Source organism: Eurytemora carolleeae, unplaced genomic scaffold (assembly GCF_000591075.1).
Source record: "Eurytemora carolleeae unplaced genomic scaffold, Eaff_2.0 scaffold87, whole genome shotgun sequence".
NCBI lineage: Eukaryota > Metazoa > Arthropoda > Copepoda > Calanoida > Temoridae > Eurytemora > Eurytemora carolleeae.
Window position 1 is genome coordinate 169,129 of NW_019396127.1, and position 24,156 is coordinate 193,284.

The 24,156-nt window shown below is 31.7% G+C and overlaps 1 protein-coding gene across 1 annotated transcript; it reads right to left on the bottom strand.

The window, feature by feature from the left end:
• Positions 1–1,941: 1,941 nt before the first annotated feature.
• LOC111695736 (neuropeptide Y receptor type 6) lies at positions 1,942–18,658 on the bottom strand. The gene is made up of 11 exons (XM_023465165.1): positions 18,503–18,658; positions 16,928–17,003; positions 11,645–11,789; positions 10,275–10,310; positions 8,607–8,712; positions 7,939–8,012; positions 7,471–7,510; positions 6,790–6,825; positions 3,950–4,000; positions 3,740–3,874; positions 1,942–2,042 (listed from the first exon to the last, which is right to left on the bottom strand). Exons 1-11 carry the CDS (start codon positions 18,584–18,586, stop codon positions 1,950–1,952), a joined length of 876 nt encoding a protein of 291 aa, XP_023320933.1. The 5' UTR covers positions 18,587–18,658; the 3' UTR covers positions 1,942–1,949.
• Between the last annotated feature and the right edge of the window lie 5,498 nt (positions 18,659–24,156).

A 24,156-nucleotide genomic window follows, 5' to 3' on the forward strand; every position in this document is an offset into this window, starting at 1 on the left:
ATCTTTTGAACCCGATGTTGTAAACCTTTGATATTTCAAACTCTGATTATTTGATTTAACAGAACTCATAGTTTGAAATATCTAAGGTCCACAAATTTTGGTTCCAAAGATAAAGTGATTAGAAAATGAGAGTTTGTGGCAAAGACTCAATTCCTTTTCATCAATTTTTGCATGAAAATTTACAACTTTTGGATCACAGTGGGTCCAAAAAAATCCGAAATGTGTAACATATCTACAGCTAAGATTTTAATATTCTTCGAAATCAAATTTATTTTCAATTTAAACGGGAATGGGCCTATTTCCTCTCAAATGACACAAATTCTTAAGGGAGATTCACGCCTTTATTTTTGGAGCTATTTTCTATAGATTTTGCATGAAGGTCAGATTAGTAATAAACTATAGGAATGTATTTTCAAAAGGTAAGAAATAAAAAAAAAAACATTTTTACCGCATTTTCCTTTTTTTTTTGAAAAAATATAGATTCTTTCTGATTTAAGTAAAATTGTGCCTGTATTATGGTGGATAATATCCTTCCTTTGATAACTATTCTTTTTATTTTTTCCTTCTTTTGTTTCCGGTCATTTTCCCCTTTGGAAATTGAATTTGAGTTCCTATCTACATTTATAAAGTTTTTCTGCTCAAACTTTGCATTTTTACTTATAATCAGGAAAACCTATATTTTTCAAAAAAAAAAGAGAAAATGTTGTTTTGTTTTTTATTGCTTAAAATTTGTAAATTCATTTTATTTCCTAGAGTTAATCACTAATCTGACCTTCATGAAAAATCTCAAGAAGATAGCTTTAAAAATGAAGGCGTGAATCTCCCTTGAAAATTTGTGCCATTCGAGGGGAAATGTGCCCATTCTCCTTTTAAAAACTTCTAAATGAACTTAAACCTAAAGATCTGATTTCCAATGGAATGGAATTCAAAGAATTTCCAATCATCATTCACAACTATGATCCATGGGTTACGGTTCAAAGAGACTGTAAACTTCAAAAATATCCACTGTGGATATCGATATCAAGCATTGGGATTATGGGTTTCCAACTAGGGATTATGGGTATCCAACTAGGGATTATGGGTATATCCAACTAGGGATTATGGGTATCCAACTAGGGATTATGGGGATATCCAACTAGGGATTATGGGTATCCAACTAGGGATTATGGGTATATCCAACTAGGGATTATGGGTTTCCAACTAGGGATTATGGAAATCCAACTAGGGATTATGGGAATCCAACTTGGGGTTATGGGTATCCAACTTGGGATTATGGGAATCCAACTTGGGATTATGGGAATCCAATAGGGATTTTGGGTATCCAACTTGGGATTATGGGTATCCAACTTGGGATTATGGGAATCCAACTAGGGATTATGGGTATCCAACTAGGGATTATGAGTATCCTACTAGGGATTATGGGTATCCAACTAGGGATTATGGGTATATTTTATTATTTATATTGTTTTGTTAAAGTACTTGGCGCCCATCTTCTATTTCAATTGTTAACATTTTTTCTTTATATTCCTTGTAAAACAAAAACAAACAAAAAATTTGCGAATTTTGTAAAAAAAAATGTCGTGGATTTTTTAAATTTAATGACAATCGAATTTTGTTAGAGGCTAAATTTTTTAATTTGATCTTCCCTGGGGGTCTTGTGAGGTCCCACAGAAAATTTTGGCCCGCTCGGTTCAGCCGTTTTGACGTTTATTATTTAGAAACAAACAAACAAACAAACAGACACCCAGACACCGACGCAAAGTATATATAGACGTAATTATACCAGTAGCTTAAAAATCAGCTTAATAAGTTAAATGAGTCTGTGTACACTACACAATTCCTGTTTTTCCTGTTTTTAAGATCAGATCAAAAATTGAGTCTAACAGTCGTCTTCCTGTTCCACAGTTTTCTGGGTCTAACTGTCTCTGAAGAATTGTGTGAAAATATGTTTACCTTACTGAAAATATCAGAGAAATGAGAAAGAGAAGTAAATTCGTTTTTCTCTGATTTGCACTGTTTCTTTGACAAGGATGTCGGTTCGCCTAAATGTAAAAAGTTTTAAAGTTTTTTATTCCTACATTTTAAAACTTTTTTCAAAGTTATTACGAAAACAGATTTCATAAATGACGAATGTATTCACCACTTAAACTTTTTTCCTTGGTACTTTTTAATCTTGTTCAAGTCCCTTGGCTGTCTTTTAATTTTATACAATATACAATATACAATTGTTGACGGAAAACAGCAACACACTAGACAAATCAGGATAATAGGCCAGTTAGGATTCTGGTGGGGAAATATACAATATACAATATACAATATACAATATACAATGTTCTTTTTCATTACATCTTTTATTTAATTAAGCTTTTGGTAAAATTTAAAAAGACTGGTGTATTTGCTATTAGCAGTATTTCTGGAATAAACGAACATTTTTTACAGAAAATAGTTTGTTAAATTGTTGAGAGTTTGTGGCAACGACTCAGTACCTTAATATATACAGAAAGGGGTGGATCGTTTTCGTTTTTTATAAATGATCCGTTCGTTTAAAAAACGACGAAGAAAAAACGAAAAAAGAACCTATTAAAGACAAATACATTTTTTAGTCGGATAATCCTTATATCAGAAAACGGTAATGTTAGTTGTCTCGATAAATACATTTATGAAAACATTCATAAAATTATCTTCCTGAAACAAAAAAAAACTCAGATTCATTAGCAAAAACAAAACGATTGCTTTCAGAAAAAACTAAAAACGAAACGAAAAACGATCGTTTTTAAACCGATTAACAACCCTACATGTAGAGTATAGACCTCACAGACAGACAAGCAGAATGAACTGTTTTCATCTTACACACAAGAGTAAACTTTTAGGGTTGCAAGATACATGGAAAACTTTTTATAATAAAAAAGTTAGTTGAGAGAATATACTTAAAGTTAATATTTTCATATATATTCAAATATATATATTTATAGGCTAACTATAAGTTTGGAATCAATAATACATATTAATAAATATCTACATATTAAAAACTGTATAATTAGCTTCATTCGTTTTATTGTCAATCTTTCCGGGTGAGAGTAAACATATGAAAAAGAAATTAATGATAATTTATTTGTTTGATGGCAAATTTAAGTTTCAAAGTGATTTTTTATCATCCTAATTGATCATAAGAAAAAAACTTTAAAATATATTTATTTTTATTTTTATCTTCACAACTGGTTTAGATATCAAAAGGCAAAAGTAATATGACTATTAATAAATTATTATGAAAGTATATTTCTCGGAAATATTCATCTTTTTCAAACCTTTTCAAAGGAAAGAAAAAGCACTAAAACTTTCAACATAAAAATAAAAGGCTTCTTTATTATTTATGGAATCTATGACATATGTTTTGACATATTACACAGATACAATAATTGATTTAAAGGGACTGTAAGTATACAATTTAAGTGGCAGTCCATGCAAAGATGGCATTGGTACCCTTATCTGATTACGTATGAATTAAAAATCAATTTTTATAATTTTCAAATCTGAATATATTTTCATTTGTGGTTTCCCTACATAAGTAACTTGTGCATTTCTATTGCAGGAAAACAAGTAGGAACTTATCAGAATTAAACACTTTAGAAAAAAGACAATATCTTACACATTATTGATGAACAAATGGTTTAAAGGGTATTTTCATCTTCACGGAGCGTCACTTGATATTACGCTAGCACCCCCTTTAATTAGTATTAACCTGGAGATAGATAGATATCCTACAGTAGCAAGTAGAGATTACAACTAGTGGAATGATGAACTGTAGGAGAGTAGAGAATAGGGTGAACCAAATTCTATCACTCACATTGAATTGTTCTCCCACCCTCCAGTCCTGATTAATACGAGTTAAATTAACAATAAAACTAATGATAATGATAATGATAATAATAACAATAATAATAATAATAAATATACAGGCATGTATATTCTCGAGTTCCTTGTATCTTGAGTCTGGATACTCCTAAATATTTTATATAAAAATACTTTTAAAATTTCATCGTCACGGTTCCTTATGGAATATTTAGAAATTTTAAATTGTTTAATACGTAAATGCATTTACGTGAAATGCATAATAGATTATCAAGTACAATAGATAGGATTCACGTTCATCCTTTCCGAATTTATGCTGTATCATATGCTTAAATTGCAGTGATATTACTGCAGTTTTATCTGTTCTTTTATTTCTTCTTATACGCAGTTCTATCCAATGCCAGCTTTGCACCAAAAAAAGGGAAAGGAACTGTGTTACATTTGACACAAATGGGTTCGCGTCAAGCATTCTTTACAAAATCTGATTGCCAATGGTAACTATTGTATTAATAATCTATTAGTGTAAATGAAGTGTGAACTATTTTTCCTTGCATATTTTGAACCGAAGTCTTTAACTTACTAGATGCATAATTTATACTCAGCCTTTGCGTTAAGTTAATTTTCTTGTTTTAATTTGATTTTTTAATTGATTAATCAGACTCTAGAGTTTATTTTTCGTTCGTTCTAAGTTTTTTTTTCTGATATAATACATCTTTCTTTTTTTTTCATGATCAAAGAGAAAAGAAAAGCAAAATGTTTGTAAATTAAGGAAGATAAATGATAAAGTAAGATAATAATAATAATATCTTGGAGAAGATGCTTTGTTTCAGAAAAATAAAATATTTACTTTTTTAGAACAAGTATTATTTAGTTTAAAGATGTATTTAACCAACATGCCAAAATAACATAAAGTTAGATTTTGAATTTTTTGACAAATAATTTTAATAAAAATTGGATTTGGAATTCGCCTTAATAAACATTGCTTCGGTTTGTAAATAGTATACTAGATAAAAACTGTGGAATAATTGTTGTGTTTCTTTTTTTTAAGGGAGTGACCGGCAGTGTATGGTAGTTGAACTGAGAATGTAGTATCGTGAAGAAATGTTTTAGGATTCATTTGAGACGTATGAAACGTTTTAATGATGTATAATCATACGGAGTCGACGTTCAAAATCATCCATTTGAGTGTAGTTACATTTTGAGAAACAATTTTTATTAAATTTTTATATAACGACGACAAAAAATGTAACAAAAGTTCGACAGTAAACTAATTAGATGTTTTGGAACATATTTCTCAATAGAAATTTGTCAATAAATTAATTTTAGAATCCATTATTTCTTTTTCATCATTGTAATGAATTTCTTATTCTTTACGAATAGATTTCTTTAAATTCTTTAAATGTCGTCATTTTAATAAAAATTCCAGGAGATCTACAGAAAACGTTTTGTGATCAATGAGACATTAAAGAGACAAATAACTGAATAAGATTACTTATTTGCGATAATAAGAGTCAATTTTTATTTTTTAACCTGTTCCTAAACAACTTATTCGTTTGCTTTAGAATTTTTGTTATACTTTTGTCGTAGTTATCTAATAAATTAAAAAATCGATTCTCATGACATTCCACCTCTTCCACCCAAATGGATGATTTTGAACCTCGACTCCGTATAATTATACATCATTAAAACGTTTTAAATGTTGTAGTATCCTGTGACCACTAAAATGTGCAATGAATTGGCAAACTTAAATTAGCAAACTTTGATAAGATTATGCTTCAAGTAATTCTACTTGTTTCTAAATCGATTATCTTTGCAACCTGACAACATTGCAGATCGGGTTATTTCCATCACTCGGGCCTAACCCTCATGCTCTGTTGATATATTTGCAACCTGGCATTATTATACTTCGGCTATCTCAATCATACAGAGTAAGCCTTATACAATTATATGCTCGTGCAATTATTAACACCCAAAGTAATAAATCCATTCAATACAATGTTAACACATTTATTCACATAATCATAAATGTATACATCATATTACATAAAGATAAACTGTTGACATAATTGTTAGTCAGAATCCCTTTATTATCAAGGTTTCCTAACTTAACGTTTAAGTATTCTTCTAAGTAGCTCATCCTGTTAAGTTCCCTCTGTATGCTGTCTGTGCGCTGTATATAGCACAGGACCCGGAGCGGTATAGTGCAGGAGACTTGTGTCTTCTGCTACGGCTCGGGTTGTACTTATCTCTGGCATCTCGTTGAATTCAAGGGACTGTTCACTCATATTAAGAACAATCCGAAATACAACAATGTCTCAAATGAATCCTAAACAATTTCTCTACAATACTACATTCTCAGTTCAGCCTTCATACTCACCATTTCCGGTCACTCCCTTTAAATCAAGAAATGCCGCAAAGGATTTTCTAAATTGGAAAATATGATCAAGAATAAAAATTTTGTGTGAAATAGCACAAATCTGAAACAACTTTTAATCTTGATATCCACTGTAACAGCTTTTAAAATTTTAGGATAATTTTAGTTTTACATCCATTAGATCCGAACATAAGATATTCTAGAGGAATAAATCTAACCATGATTCAAAAAGATAAGAATAAGACAAAGAATTAACAATACTGTCTTATTCATCTTCAATATCTATATATAAAGTAATAATCTCTGTTTGTCTGTATGTATGTCTGATCATAACTCAGGAACCCCTGGACCGAATCGCCTCAAATTTGATTGGGGACCTCGGGAGAACCAAGGAAATGTTTCTAAGTTGAGTGGATTGACTTTTATAGGAAAATACCGAGACAAAGGTGGGTTCTCAAGATAGTTTGACATATCAGGATTATGTCTTGGAATTCATACTACTCCATTTTTAAAAAGTCAGTAAAAAATTGTGAAAAAATATCTCTCTTATTAGAATATTTGTTTACCTCTAGTCTAAGATACTGTCCGTTTATCATTATTCTCTAAAAGAAAAAACAAGTCGTTATTTTATTTTACAGCCTTCGAGGGCTAGATGCTGGGGGAGGGGGGAGTTTTAATAGCAAGGGCTAGATGCTGGGGGAGGGGGCAGTTTTGATAGCCAGAACTAGATGCTGGGGGAGAAGGGAGTTTTAATAGCAAGGGCTAGATGCTGGGGGACAGAGGAGTTTTGATAGCAAGGGCTAGATGCCGGGGGACAGAGGAGTTTTGATAACAAGGGCTAGATGCTGGGGGAGGGGGGAGTTTTGATAGCAAGGGCTAGATGCTGGGGGAGCGGGAGTTTTGATAGCCAGGGCTAGATGCTGGGGGAGGGGGGAGTTTTGATAGCCAGGGCTAGATGCTAAGGTAGGGGGGGAGTATAGATAAAAACAAGTTTTCTTTTTTAAAGTCGAATACAGGGTATTAGGGTAAGTAATTCTTCTTCTTTTTTAAAGCAAAATAAAAAGTTGAGCTTTTTTGTAAAATCAAATCAAGAATATCTTAGTTTTTTCCTTAATTGTAAAAAATTATAAATAATAAATACGCCATTGTGGTTACTACATTCTCAATGAAATTTCCTCTAAAACCATGAAAAAAACGCGAGTTTTCCATTATCAAATATTTAAATAAAATCTGAATATTTTACTCACCATGTTGTTTACAACTTCCTTCATGTTGTACAAACCAGTTCTGCAGTACAAACAAACATTCAGGATTTGTAAGGGAATGCTTTCAAATTTTCAAGGAATATATTGAAGAGAAGAAAAAAAATCCAAGAAAGTAAACTATCACAGTGAGAACTAGAAAACTGTGGAATAGGAAAACGACATTGAAACAATTTTTGTGCTTTTTATATTGTTACAAAGCAGTAGTATCTAACGTTTCTCGTTGTTATGTTTAATCTTTTAGAAAAAATTTCTATTGATCTGATGGATCCGATTGATCTGATTGATCCAATTAATCTGATTGATCTCATTGATGTGACTGATCTAATTGATCTGATTGATCTAATTGATCTGATTAATCTAATTGACCTAATTGATATGATTTTTTGATTTATCTGATTTAAATGATTGATCTGATTTATCTGATCGAATTGATTGATTTGATTGATATGCCTGACAAAGACTGGTATTGCTAGGATTGTACCAAAGAGAGCTGTCAACCCGCAGGAGAACCAAGCATGTTTAGCCTAGCACATTCAAAATTAATCTTACTATAAGGGGATAAGTAATGTCGGAGAGGGGGGGGGCGAAACATGCGACTAGCGGAGCAAAATCTAAAGCAAAAAAATGAAAATCAAATATAAACGAAGAGAAATTGACATAAGGGGAATAGTAGGGAAAGTGAAATATGGGGAAAAAAAGGAAAGTGGAATAAGGGGAAAAAGAATGGAAAGTGGAATATGGGAAAAAGAAAGGAAAGTGGAATATGGGGAAAACAAAGGAAAGTGGAATATGGGGAAAGAAAGGAAAGTGGAATATGGGGAAAAGAAAGGAAAGTGGAATATGGGAAAAAGAAAAGCAGTGGAATATAGGGAAAAGAAAGGAAAGTGGAATAAGGGGAAAAGAAAGGAAAGTGGAATAAGGGGAAAAAGAATGGAAAGTGGAATATGCGGAAAGAAAGGAATGTAAAATAAGGGGGAATAGTGGTGAAAGTGTAATAGGGGGTAAAGAAAGAAAAGTGAAATAAGGGGGTCCAGAAAGGAAAGTGGAATATGGGGCTGGGGGAAAGGAAGAAAAGTGAGAAAAATTATAAATAATTAAAAAAAAAGATAAACTTAAACCTTTCTTGTGTAGTTCTTCGTGATGACAATATATCTATCCACCGCTATAACCATTATAGAGATAGAGGAACAGAATACTGCTACTAGAGGTACAGTCTTTGTCAGTCTAAACACCAGATTCTTACAATATTTTTGAACATTCCTGTAAAATATGAAAATATCGTCTTCATTAACAAAAATCCTCGAAACAAGAATGACTGTTTTCAAAAGTATCTCGAATCATAAAAAATAAAATATATTATAAAATATCAAATTTTTACGAATGCGTCGAAAAAAATCGATGATTATAGTTTGCAATTTTTTATTTAGGTAAACTAAATTAATTCTGAATATTCATTTGATCGAATATTCTAAACAAACAGAGTTAGGTTTCAATTTTTATCAAATGTGATAACAATTTTATTTTAAAGTAAATTTGATCTGTTTTCCATATAAAGTGCTTCTTTACGAATACCCATGTTTTCCATTCATTTTCCCTTTATTTTCCATTCATTCTTAATTCATTTTTCATTCACTTAATATTAATTTTCCATTTACTTTCAATAAATATCCATTTTTTCCATTCATTTTTATTCATTTTCTATTCATTTTCCATTAATTTTCTATTCATTTTCTATTCATTTTCTATTCATTTTCTATTCATTTTCCATCCATTTTTCATTCATTTTCAATTAGTTTTCCCAGGGGGGATGATAGTGGACTACTGGGCAGCTATTCAGCTTCAGTGTACACTTAAGACGGTTTACTAATATACGATATACGATATACAGCCTATTCTTGCAGTACACATTAAGTAAGCAGTACGCTATCGGAGTACAAGTGTTTGGGGAGGTTTCGAATCTTAAAGAACCTTTTGTGTAAAACAGTATAAAAGACATTATGTTGATGGTTTAAAACTAAACAGCTGATGATTAATTGGAGGGAGGAATGGCAAAAACACCAATTTTTAATTCGAAAATCTTTTAATGGAAAGTGATTGTAACAGGGAATACAGAGTGCTTTAGGGTACAATGTACTGCAAAGTACTGGGCTTTACTGGGGGGAGGGGGTACAGAAACCAAACAGAATTTTTTTTTTAATAAAAAAATATAGGTAAGCACTTCTAAGGATGTTTTCTTTATAGTTTTGCACTATTTTCATGGACAAAAAAGCTAGTTTAATACTAATCAGCTGACCACTTAATGGAGGGAAGGATGGCAACAACGCCAATTTGTAATCCCCATATCTGCAGGGTACTGTTGGGTACTGTTGGGTACTGCGGGGTACTTTGGGGTATTGTGGGGTGCTGTGGGGAACTGTGGGGTACTATGGGGGTACTGTGNACCGTGCCCAAAAATAAAGGAAAGTGAAGTCTTTGTCACAAACTCTGATTTTCTAATCCCTATATCTTGGCAACCCAATGTCATCAACCTTAGATATTTTAAACTGTTAATTTTTTTCTTCAAATAATCTAAGTTTGATATATCATAAGTTCACATCATCAGGTTGCAAGGCACAAAATCAAGGGTCTATACACATCACTTTAATTTCCTCATATTTTCTTAGGAGGTACATGAAACAGACTTTTGCGGTTAGACGCAGCGCTCTGTCCATTCTTGTCTGGTGCCCTCAAATTAAATCCAATTAAAAAAAATCTTCCTTTAATCATAAAAAAATATTAAATATTACCTGCAGAGAAAAGGACTGTTCCCTAATATCCAGGTCCTGAATTCAAACCAGAAAGAATGTTAAAATTGACACCAAGGATAGGTTAATTTAAAAATAATTTTATAGGATTGTTTACAGTAGACTGCAATGACGTTTTTAGACTATAAAAGAAATTTTTAAATAATTGTTTTAAAAAACATTGATAGAATTCAGGCATTCAAAAGTTACAAAGGATGTTTGTTTACAATAAAACTAGTTCCTGAGCTGTCCTAATACGTCACAGGAGAATGTAAACAATTGGCAAATTCCCCATGCGTTTTCAACCTTTTTTTTGAAGTATTTAAACAAATCCTGAGAAACTAAAGAAAAAAAATGAATTCTATGACTCCGAGGATAAAATATTTTAATGGAATTAATTTAATTCGTCCATTAAGCGCTTAACATCTAAAATAAACTTTAATTGAATAAATCTGAAGGATTCACTTTGACTTTATGCGCTTTATTTCTAAAAATGAATCAGCAGTAATTTTTAACTCATTAAGTTAATTTTCATACAAAAAAATAAAAATGTTCACAGGGTGTCCCACAAAAAATAAGAGTAGCAAGTCATATTGAAGGTCGTCGTCAAAAATAATATTACTAAAATTTCTAAAATGTGGTTTGGCATTGTCCTATCAAAATTATCGGATCTATTTAGAACTTCGTTAAGATTTCAAGTTATTAAATAAAACAAGTAATATCGAATTCTGAACAAAATCCATCATACAGGGTGTCCCACGAAACATGACAGTTGGTAAATAGTTTCAAATGTCTTCTTCCATAATTTGTTAAGTTGTTTGATACCAAAGCGAATAATAAAAAACATTATATTGCATTCATAAAATAGTAAATTTGATTTTAAAGTAAAACATATTTGAGAAAAAGAATTTTTTAACGAAATAAACTGCGAAAAGTCTTTAATATGTAATACAGTATATGGAAGAAGACATTCCAAACTATTCACCAACTGTCATGTTTCGTGGGACACCCTGTAACTCCAGTAATAATGAAAGTACAAAAAAAGGGTTGACCACATTTTGGAAATTCGAGGACAAGTGGTATTTTGTGATTATTAACTCTATAATTTTACCTCTAAATTAGGTTTACGTATAAAAGACGCAACTATTTCAAAGACGACCTTTAAGTCATTTTGAAACTGTCATGGGACACTTCGAACTTCGTTTTTCTGAAGCCCTGAGAAGTCTGGGACACAAAAACGATCTTACAGTAAAACTATATGTTGGAGGGGGGGGGGACATTTTATACATCCTCATATGTCAACTTTTGCTGTTTTAAATGGGTTTTCAATTTTGCAATTATCCTTTTTAAATTTTTTAAATGTGTCTGGTTTCCTATGGAGGACGTCAGTGAGGGTGAAGGGTAGAGTGAGGACGAGTAGGAGGTCGGCCAATGAGAGCTGGAGGATAAAAATATTCCTGGTTGTTCTCATCTCCCTCCTCCTCGTTACACCCACCACCACCAGCAGGTTCAGCAAAACTACAAGAGAAAGACGAGGATAAAAATTCGTCTTTAATCGACGCGGCATTCTTGAACTTTCAGAAGGAGAAAGTTCACATAAATTCCACTTGTAGGGGATCTTTACTTTGATTCACTGTCCTGTTATTCCTTACATATTTATATTGTACAGCTCTAGGTGATTAGAAGTAGACCCGGTACTTGGAATGAACTGGAGTTTACAGTTAGTTTTGACTTGCGATGTGATTTCTAGATGGTGGTCTGATTTTAAAAAAAATGTTGTATATTTTCTTTTTATGTAAAATATACCAAGAATATTAATGTGGAAGACGATATTTCCACATCTTGAAACCAAACCAAATATATTTAATTGATTCCTCGTGTGATCTGAGAGAACTGTTTTTGATAATGCTATACTTTTAAGATATAATAAAGATACTGATCCAGCCCAGCCTCTTTTATTAGAGTCTGTCCTCCAGGCTTCTATAATACTCGCTTTTGATCTTTGATATCATAAAAACAGAATTTAATAAATGGAAGATCTTTCTGAAGTGTTGTTTTTACAAAAAAGATATTTCGAAGCTAGACAATTGGAAAATCAGAGGCCGAATATAATGAATTATGCCGCGGCTTAAATTTGAGACGCGGCTCAAATATAGTTGGTTCCACTTAAAATAGTATTCAATGTTTCAAGATTTAAGCCGGCGCTCAATTGAAACCGGGTTATGACGGATTTAAGAAGCGGCTAAAATTCATTGAATTCGGACTCAGAAATAGTGACAGTTTAAGATTTATTTTAAACGGTATAACTATAGGAGAGCCAGACTGATGAAACTAATGTCGTTCAAAAATTTGAATGTTGTAACAAAGTACCAATTCAGGGAACATAAGTTCCAAAATTGACACACTCAGTGTTAGATATAGGCCAAGTGTCAGTTTTGAAACTGATGTCCCCTGCAAATAGAGAAAAGAGAGTTCACTATCAAGTTTCATGGATTCTAGTTAACCTAATTCTAAATAATGGTAAATAGAAGCAAGTTTTCTATCATATACAGTGGTAACAGGAAAAACTAGTTGCGTTATATAGTCGTTATTGTTCATTTTTTCGTTACAGTGTTTTCTGGCTGCCGTTGTTAAGCTATTAGGATTCAAGGCTCTGCTGTTTTCACATTAAGTAGAAATTTTTCCTTTAAAAAAAATATGTATCTATATAATAAAACAAAATGTGCGTATACATGTTCCCTATAGCCGGCCAAACGGCTAGACCGAATGGGCTGAAGTTTTTTGAGGAAACCCATGGGTCTTCTGGGGGTAAAATATGCTAAAAAAGTTGTTGGAAAGTTTTTAATTTAAAAAATGAATTTCAATACGAATACACAAATATATAAATATACAAAATATATTTATATAAGCATAGAGCTTTATTAAATAGAAGACATGGAAACCCTGCTCTGGCTGGTGCTTTCCGATAAAAGTCGACCCAATCAACTTAGAATTTTAAAACCAAGTAAACAACAATTATGTGGTTCTGCTGAGTACCCAAATCAAAATGTGAGACAAATTTTTCAAGGGGTTCAAAAGTTATTATCAGACATCCAAACTGACAAACAAACAGTGAGTAGAAACTACTATTTTTAAAATATAGAAATAGAACATTAGTGCTGCTTCTTAAACAACCTCCCAGGAACTGAAAAATCTATGTAGGAAAGGTAGGAAAGTCACATGAAAAAAGTCCCCGGAAATAAAACCTAAAAATAAAAACGTTTGTAAAAAAATCTCAATTTTCTGAAGTCCTAAGATAAAATATCAGTGGAAATTGAGTACTGAGGTATAAATTCCTGGGACGTTTTTTTCTATAATAATATGGGGGCTGGCAATAAAGTCTTAAAAAATTGGATCACATGAATTAAAGTCCTTAAGAAAAAAGCCCTAAGGCTTGGGAAAATGAGGTCAAGTCTTAGACGATTTCATAAAAGGACTTTTCTTCTATGCATCTTCATATTGAAAATAAAGTCTCAAAATGGTAAAACTTTAATTCCAGAAAATTCTTAATTCAAGGACTTTTTTCAACAGGACTTTTTTCCATAAGACTTTTTTCCATAGGACTTTTTCCACGGGACTTTTTTCCACAGGACTTTTTTCCACAGGACTTTTTCCACAGGACTGTTTTCACAGGACTTTTTTTCCACAGGACTTTTTCAACCGGAATTTTTTCCACAGGACTTTTTCCACGGGACTTTTTTCCACAGGACTTTTTTCCATAGTACTTTTTCCACGGGATTTTTTTCAGTGAACTTTTTTGGCGGTTACCAAACTAAATCAGTTTCCAGTCTGCAGTGCACATTATCATAACAAAAATGTATATATTCTATCTTTGGTTCAGTGGTACGTGTTTCTATATTCTGAAAATTGATTCAGCGTGTTTGTTTTTAGGTATGAGAAACTATTTAAGAAATCTATATATTGAAGCTTTTCACTCTATATGTATTAGGGTGAATATGCTAGCTATAGCTGTACCAAATTGACTGAAATAGTTTGAGGAAACTTATGGGTACCCTGGGGGTAACATTGATTTTTTAAAATCTCCGGGCACTTCAGATAGTGTTTTTTAAATTTTTTTTATAAAATTGGAATTACATAAAATAGAGAATATCGGAAATCAGGGAAATCATTTCAGATTATTTTCTGCAATTTACTGTTCAGAAGTATCATTGAAACCTGATATGGGTTTGATTAAAATCCTCTAATATCCTACGATATTAAAAGAAATCTTAATACTGTTCGAAATACAGAACATTTTACAAAAAATATACAAACTTTTAGATCGATATTAAGAACATTTTTTCGAAAAATAAAACATTTTGATTCAAATAAAGAATATTTTGATCGAAAAATAACACATTTTTCTCGAAATGTAGAACATTTAGTTGAAAATATGAAGAATTTTTATTCTGTTCATAAAGGAATTCAGTCTTTGCCACAAATTCAGAATTCATAGTTTGAAATATCTAAGGTCTATGACATTGGGTTGCCAAGATAAAGGAATTAGAAAATCCGAGTTTGTGGCAAAGACTCAATTCCAATAAATAATATAAGAAAAGTTCAGTTGCTAAAAAGTTTTGGAATATTCTAAAAACTCGGAAACCAAGTTCAAGTTTTCCTTTAAATTACTTTCCAATTTATTTGAAAACAGTTTGTTTGCAATATTAATTAATGATTGATAAAAAAACAACCCTTTAGATATTAAAGTGTGAAAATTTGTTGTTTGTTTTTCTAATCTAAATTAATCTAATCTAATTTTCTAATCCCTATATCTTTGCTACCTAACGTTGTTAACCTTTGATATTTTAAACTTTTACTTCTTGACTTCGCAGAATAGACAGTTCACAGTATCATCTGGCTGCAAAGATATAAGGACTAGAAGGCGAGTAATCATTTTTTTTAAAATTTTAAATGTTTCTCTAATTTGGAAACAAAGGATTTGAGTCTTTGCCCCAAACTCTAATTTTCTAATCTTATATCTTTGCAACCCAATATGGAAGAGTTTAGATATTTCAAACTTTGAATTCTGTTAGATCAAATAAATAACAAAGGTTGCCAAGATATTGAAAAATTTTAGTTTGTGGCAAAAACTCAATTCCTTTCTGGTTCCCCCTGTCCTTCTTCTTTTTAAGTTATGTTATGAGATCTGTTTCTCGTGATACTATTAATTATCTATATAACGGATTTTCATTTAATTTGTCGTAAATCCTTGTAATTCTCTCATGAAACCTTTTCTTATTTACTCGCCATTTAATTACAAATATTAAATCAACATAAACAAACAAATTAAAGAAAATGTCAACTCGGAAATTAACATTTAATTACAAATATTAAATCAACATAAACAAACAAATTAAAGAAAATGTCAACTCGGAAATTAATATTTCTTGAGAGAGTCATTCAAAATGCCCATAGGAATTTAGTCCTTACCACAAACTCTGATTTTATAATCCCTATATTTTTGCAATCCAAGCCGTTGCATACCCATAGTTCTTAGATCAAATTACCTAAAGGAATTGAGTTTTTGCCACAAACTCTGATTTTCTAATCCCTATATATCTGCAAGCTTATGTCGAAAACCATTGATATTTCAAACTATGAATTCTGATAGAACATATAATCCAAGTTTGAAATATCTAAGGTTTACACTTTTAGGTTGAAAAAGGTATAGGGATTGGGAAATTTGAGTTTGTTGCAAAAACTCAATTCCTTTGGAGTATCAAAGCTTCACAATTATCAGAGACCGTATTTAAAGAATTTGAGCGGCGGCTTAAATTTAAACCGCCGCTCAAATATAGTTGGTTTCACTTAAAATTGCATTCAATGTTTCAAGATTTAAGCCGGCGCTCAATTGAAACCGGTTTCTGGCGGATTTAAGACGCGGCTTAAATTCATTAAATTCGGACACAGGTTGCCTAGATATATTGTTCGAATCTGAATTAAAGCTGGAATCGATTGCCTTAATTTTACAGTTACAATTTTCATTATATTGCTTTTGTGTTTTTATCATTTCTAGAAAATTGTCTCTTTAAGATTAAATTCTGGGAAACTCCTCCTTTAACATTTCTAGTAAACTGTTTCTTTATGTTTAAATTATTTCTAGTAAACTGTTTCTTTATGTTTAAATTATTTCTAGTAAACTGTTTCTTTATGTTTAAATTGTTTCTAGTAAACTGTTTCTTAAGGTTTTATTATTAATAAAAAGTTTTAATCATTGCGATCTGTTCCTTTAAGGTTGTATTATTAATAGAAGTTTTAATCATTTCTAGCGATCTACTCCTTTAAGGTTTAAAATTCTTAGCGTATTGTTCCTTTCAGACTTAATAATTTCTAACAAATGCTTCTTTAAATCTTATCAATTCTTGCAAACTTGCAATTTTTGCTAACTGTCGCTTTGCAAACTGTTCCTTTAAGTTTATTATATTTGCAACAAACTTTTTTTATTCATTTCTATCAATCTATTCGTTTAAGGTTTTATGATTATAAGCAGATTGTTCCTTTAAGACTTAATCATTTCTAGCAAATGTTTCTTTAAGTGTTTATAATTCTCGGAAACTGCCTCTTTAAGTTTAAATTATTTCTCGCAAACTGTTCCTTTAATATTATGCTGTGTTTACCTGAACAAGAGAATATACAGGTGTAGAGAATAATACATATTATTCTTGTAGGTTTATCAAGTACCACGTTGTCCGTCTAAAAAATTAAAAATTTGAAAAATTTGAAAAATTTGAAAAATTTAAAAGATTTGAAAAAAATATCAAAGGCATTACTCTCGTAATAAATATCAACTTCAAGGCTAACAGAGACATTATAAAAAAAATACAGGGTGTCCCAGTTAGTCAATAGTTTTGAATGTCTTCTTCCCAATATTTTATTGAAATTTAAGACTTTTTGCAGTTTATTTCGTTTTAAAAACATTTTTTCCTTAAATTTATTTTACTTTGAAATCATTTTTATTACAAAAGATCAACATAATTTATGTTTTATCATTCTCTTTTTTATCAAACAACAAAACTAATTATGGAAGAAGACATTTTAAATTTTATTCACCAACTGTCATGTTTCGTGGGACACACTGTAACAAAAAAAAACATTTCATTATCTTTGAAACTTTATAATCTAATTTTAATTGGAGAGTTGACACTAAACAAAACCACAACGGTCCATCCTGGACGAAGCAAGGGCGAGATATGATAGGTATTTTAATTTTCAATCTAGTTTTTGTCTAAAATTAAAAATCTTTTTACTTTTTCATTTTTAACGCATTCGCCGACAAAAAATAATTGAAGAGAAAAAATTTTGTTTTATCGGTCAAATTATGATCAAAAGCCACAGCTTACTGTGGAAAGGACCGATTGTTAAAAAAACTAGTTCTCAACTTTTTGAATGATAAGAAATTGATATTTTTCCAGTTATAAAATGTTCATGGCACTTTTTAAACTAAAACCCAATTAATTTACGTTTTTCAATCCATTTAAATTAAAAATCTTTTTAAGGGTTCAATTAGTATTGATCCATTATGCATAGTTCTACAAAGTTTAAGTGATATAAACGTTATTTAAAATTGTTTAAAGTGGCATGTCCGATTTACAGCAGTACCCTTTATCAGATATTTAATATAAGACGACGGATATATCCTTATTTTTCTAGCCTAATCATGTAAAATATATACATTGTTTACTCGTGCATGCCACTTCATTACATGAGGGTCACTTAAATTTACGTCTAAAGTCCCTCTTAAAGAGAGTACAGTCCCCTTAAAGAGAGAACAGTCCTTGTAAAGAAATACAGTCCCTTTAAAGAGAGTACATTCCCTTTGAAGAGAGTACAGGCTCTTTAAAGAGAGTACATTCCCTTTAAAGAGAGTACAGTCCTTTTAAAGAGAGTACAGTCCCTTTAAAGAGAGTACAGTCCTTTTAAAGAGAGTACAGTCCCTTGAAAGAGAGTACAGTCCCTTTAAAGAGAGTACAGTCCCTTTAAAGAGAGTACAGTCCCTTTAAAGAGAGTACAGTCCCTTTAAAGAGAAATACAGTCCCTTTAAAAAGAGTACAGTCCCTTTAAAGAGAGTACAGTCCCTTTAAAGAGAGTACAGTCCCTTTAAAGAGAGTACAGTCCCTTTAAAGAGAGTACAGTCCCTTTAAAGAGAGTACAGTCCCTTTAAAGAGAGTAAATATTTAAAGAATATTTAATACCTGGAAAGTTTGAATGATTTTGTTAATTTCTTCCTCAACGTTAATTGAGGAATCAATTCCGAGATCTTCTTCAGTTCTATTCATTGGGTGTAGCTTTCAGGTTCAGGTTCTGGTTCAGGTTCAGGTTCAGCTTTCAGGTTTTGGTTCAGGTTCAGGTTCAGGTTCAGGTTCAGGCTCAGGTTCTGGTTCAGGCTCAGGTTCTGGTTCTGGTTCAGGTACAGGTTCAGTTTTCAGGTTCAGGTTCAGGATCAGATTTAAGTTCAGGTTTAGGTTCAGGTCCGGCTTCAGATTTACGTCTTACTCTAAATTCTGTAAAAAAAGGTGAACATATCAATACAACCTTTACTGAAATAACATTTTTATATTCAACAAGAATGAAAGAATCAAATAATATCTAAAAAGAAACAAAATTTTAGATTTTTCAGTTTCTTGAAATTGTTAACTCTGGATTTGTTTCTAAGTTTTATTATTTTTATTATGATGGGAAACTAGTTTTGCAGAATTTTTTAATTTATCCAAATAGAAAAATCTCAGAGAATAAAAATTAAAAGCATCAGTTTCAAAACTAAAAGAAAGAAAGGGGAGGGAGTGCACGCCCAGAAAATGTCGATAATCTTTTAAAAAATGACAATTTAAAGAAGATTTTTTAAAGATTAATCCTAATTTTGGGGTAGCTGACTTAAAGCGGCCGAGCGCTGCGGCTATTCTCAAAAATCTGTTTCATCCTTTTCATTAAATCTCGAATTTGAATCAACGATTAAAATCCTTCCTTAATCTTTTGGTGGTTTAAATTCAAACCGGCAGTAAGTAATTCAGTAACGTAGATCAAATTCATTAAATCTGGTTCCTGATTTTATGATATTTCATTTCAAACTTACATTATTTGATCTAACAGAAGTTGAACTTTAAAATATTTAAGGTTAACAACATTGGGTTGCAAAGGGATCAGAAAATCAGAGTTTGTGGAAAAGACTCAATTCCTGTGGAGAAGTAATTGATTGTCTTTCAGTTTTCGGCTAAATGGTTTTAATATGTGCATAAATCATTCGCTTTATAAAAATGTTTTAAATTTTTAACAGTTCTAACATTAGAATTTTATTAAAAATACAACATTCCTTTTTATCCTTTGTCAGTTTATAAGTAGTAGTCAATGCTCATTTTTAAAATTAGGACCGTAAGGGACTGTAAGGGACCGTATGGCACTGTAAGGGACTGCAGGTATAATTTCAAGTGGCCCTCCATGCAAAAATGGGAATACCCGATTCTCAGGACCCCTAAAAACTTAGTATGAACAAGTATGAAATAAAAATTTCAATGTTTGTTTTTTTTAAAGCTGATTATTTTCAATTGTTGTTTAACTACAAATGTCAATTGCTCATTTCTACTGAAAAAATAAATAAAGGATTTATCAGCAATAAACACTTTTGAATTACAAAAACTACAACTTTTTTCCATATTTTCAATCAGATAAAGGTATCAAAGGTACCTTTGCGAATCGGACATAGCCATCCTTGATGGAGGCTCATTTGAAATTACACTTACACCCTCATTTGTTTGTTTCTACCTGAGACGGTGGTGTTGATGGTTTGTAAAGTATAGTTGGATAAATTCCTAAATTGTCGGCCTCCTGTACCAGAGATTAGAAATCTACTGAGAAATAAATATGCGCCTTCGCTCACATTTTCATCCTCTCCTTAAACCATCCTCCAACCCTTCTCTCTCATCCTCCTCCCATTCTTTTCCGAACGTTTCACCCAGGACTGAAGAACATCCTTTTATCCCGTTTTAAAACAGTCAAAATTTTACTCTGATTAAAGATATTGACCAAAGCGATTTTTCAAGACAATTAGTAAAATCGTTTTCCATTTTGAAAATCGTTTTGGTTAATTTCTTTAATCAGAGTAAAAACTTTGCTTTCTGTAATAAAAGCAAACATGTCTACAGCAGCAATTTAAAAATAAAATTTGCATCACAGATTCAGATTCAGAAGCTTTTAAAAAAGCCTTAAAACTTTAAAACGGAGTCAAAACAATGCCCTTCAGTAGCGTCGACTTACCCGCTGAGATCTAGGTTGCTATAAAAAGTTGCATCAATTTTTAAGGCGGGATCGGGAGCATTTTTGCAACTCCTTTAATTTTACCTCAGTAACTGAGTTGTACATTTTTGCAGCCCTAGACATAAAAACATTTTAGAACTTGTTTTCAGCTGTAGTTTTTAAGAAGTAGCTGGCATAATAGGCATAATTCTCATAGATATAATTTTGCTTGAAACTATTGGATCTCTCTGAGGCGTATTCGGTTTCTTCTGTTTTTTCTATACTTCAACAATCTTTAAACTTTCAGAGGTGTCTTAATGTAAACTTTATTCCTATACGCAGCGGGAACAAAAAAGTATAAACGAAAATGTTATGTTTCGATGGTGAAATTGGGATCGAAAATTACAGCTTGCTGGCACAAGAGCGGAACCTTTAGATATCTGAGTCATAAAGGAACTGAGTTTTTGCAAGAAACCCAAATTCTCATAGTTTATTGTTATATATAGTTTTAACCTGATGGATGGTTTATAAACCTTTGATATTTCAAACTTTAATTTTTTGATTCCTCAAATTATTTTGCCAAAAACTATTTTTTCCCCTGCATTTAAAAAATCAATATCGATGTTTGATTTTGAAAGTAATAGTAAACGTTATCATATTCTTCAGTGTGTGACATTTTTCTCACCAGAGTTCTTTTATGAAAAACTTTTCTTTCGAAAAAAAGTTTTGTTAATTTAACAACAAAGTTTTAAATTAAACGATTCTATTCGAATTGCTGCCCCTACCCCCCACTATCACCTCTGTATAGTGCAGGGAAATTAGTTCCTAAACAAGTCTGCAAAGTAGGATTTCCATTTGCAAAACTTTTCCGCAATTTTTGCGAAAGAAAGCGTTTATTTTTTCTTTCGTTGCCTTACATTTTTGCGCGAAAAAATATCACTTTTGTGCAATTTTGCTGAAAAATTATCATTTAAAGGTTGAAATTTCGACATATAATTGAAAAAATAGATGAGATAGATAGAAAGATAGATGATACTGCCATGCAATTTCTATTGGTTCAGAATAGACACCAAACACATGACTGAACCCTGATTGGATCAGGCGCTAATTGACGATTATAAATGGAAGATCCTTCCCGCGGAAGACTGTTTGGGGGAGGTTCGGAAGCCCTCTGGGGACGCGCACTGCCGCAAATAGGTAAAATGAGGTTCGGAAGTTGTGCGGGGAGGTTGACTTCCATCCCTCGCTTAATTCGAATATCCACTGTGGAAACTTTTTATTTTAGTCCTTAATCCACTCTTTTTCTCTCTCTTTGAATGTCCGTACATTGTTTTCTATAACGAGAGTGCAGGAATATATAGTTCGTAAATTGTATTGACCAATGACAGTCTTTAAAATAAATTCTATCCAATGAGAGAAATCCGCAATTTCTAACAAATAAAGAATTTGCTGTCGGCCATTTTGTAAATTTATCGGTAAAGAAAAATATGTAAAAATACGTTCGAGATTCTTTTTTTAAACTAATTTTGACTAATGTATTGATAAATAAATGGATGATAAATTAAGTCTGGTCAAGAAAACAAAAAAATCTGGCGCTGGCATTTAATGTTTTATTAAATTTCCAAGAATCAAATTCGTTGATTAAAATATTTAATCTGTGTGGTAAAGTAAACACAAGATGAATGTTACAGCCTGACATGGGATCCATCTTTAATATAAAAAATCAATGAAATATTCTGGCCATAGAAAACTATTCTGTGAACTATGAAAATTATCAAAATTAAATGCTTTTATCCTCCTCGGATACTACAGTAACACTAATGCATCTATTATTGTTTACGCATAAATTACACAACAGCAAATAACTTTCCTAGCCTTATTATCTAAAGTTCCCAGCTCTGGACCCCTAGTTTACCGTATGGTCACGTGAATTTAAGTAGTCAGTCTCTTTAAGTTGTTAATTTATTCATAATATTTCATGCATGATTTAATCAGTTATTTATTATAAACAATTTATAAAAACTTTATTCATCAAATATTAATTAAGCGTTAACTCCCTTTTGTGTAATCAATACCACCAATTAAACCCTATCCTATTCACTATAGAATATAGTATGTCCAGGGCCTTGTTATCTTGTAACCAAATATCTATCCTGAACACTTGAATTTAAAAACTTTTCCGTATCGGACAAACAAGAGTGCGCCATTTTTTTCTCCTCTTGATGCATTTGCCGCGTCGTTTTGCATTCACTCCACCCTGCAGCGGACCTTGGACCTTGGTGGATTTTATCAAATTTTCATAACACTTAATATCCTTGTTTGGTCGTACTTATCATTTGTTATTTCGATAAACTTTATTTATCTCATTTTTGTTTCACCGTCGACATTATTTTTTTGCAGATTATAGCATTTTTCTGTTTGAAAGTTATATAAAACTATATAATAAAGCTAAAGCCGGTCAAACGGAATTGGACCAAATTGGCTGACATTTTGTTTAGGGAACCCATAGGCACCCCAGGGGTGACATAAGCACAATTTTTTTATAATTTTTTTAAATTTAAGACCAAGTGCGGGTAAACTAAATTATAACATGAAAAGATTGATACAAAATTAATAGAGATAAAAATCTTTCAATATGTCCTCTCCTTGGACATTTGTTTTATTAATATAGTAAAGATATGATATGAATAATAAGCAATACAGTGCCTCCAATAATAAAAATTTCAAATTTTACCATTAGTTTTATCTTTCCCTCGAAGAAAAGATAGAAGTGTTCTAAAAATTTTTTACGAATAAAAATATGGAAATTTAAACAAGATCATTAAACTCTTGAACACATTTTTCCTACCTTCTGGGGGAAAAGAGAAGGAAAAATATGGCGATAAATAGAGCCGATATATATATATGGACGGTTCAGATAGATAGATTGATAAGTAGATTGATGGATGACTATATAATCACACCCACCCTGATTTTTTTTATACTTATACCTTTCCCCTTCCTTATATCTAAATCCCTTTTACTTATTATGTTCATAGTCCTTTATCCATCCCTTACATTTGAACACTAATGTAAATGTAATGGATGTTGTTATGAATGTCAGGGATGGGGCGGTCTCGCTCTCTCGATCTTAAAGTTTTAAAATAAGCTTTTTAGCCATTTCAGAATCAAATCTGCATTAGGTTCTTTTTTTACGGTTATGGATAATTATTCATAAAATCCTGAGTAAATTCGTACCTATACGGACAGAATTCAATATAATTTAGCAAGTTGTGCCAGTACTACTAGATATGTCTCCGGTTTCACCTGTGCCGGTACGACTAGATATGGCTCTGTTTCCACCTGTGCCGGTACGACCAGATATGTCTCCGGTTCCACCTGTTGGCGAATTTAAGTATTCATACGTGAAACGGTCAGTCACAGGCTCAGTTGTCAACCGATCGTTGAACTAATCAGAGCTCCAAATTGTGAACATCTTCCAGTGATGATCCAAGACGAGTTATAATAGAGAAATCTGAAGTTAAAAGAACAAGGAAACATTCGCAGAGTTAAATGCAAAATCTGACATTTCGCAGTAGGGTGTTTCCAGCTTGTCAATAATTTTGCACAGTGCCGTATG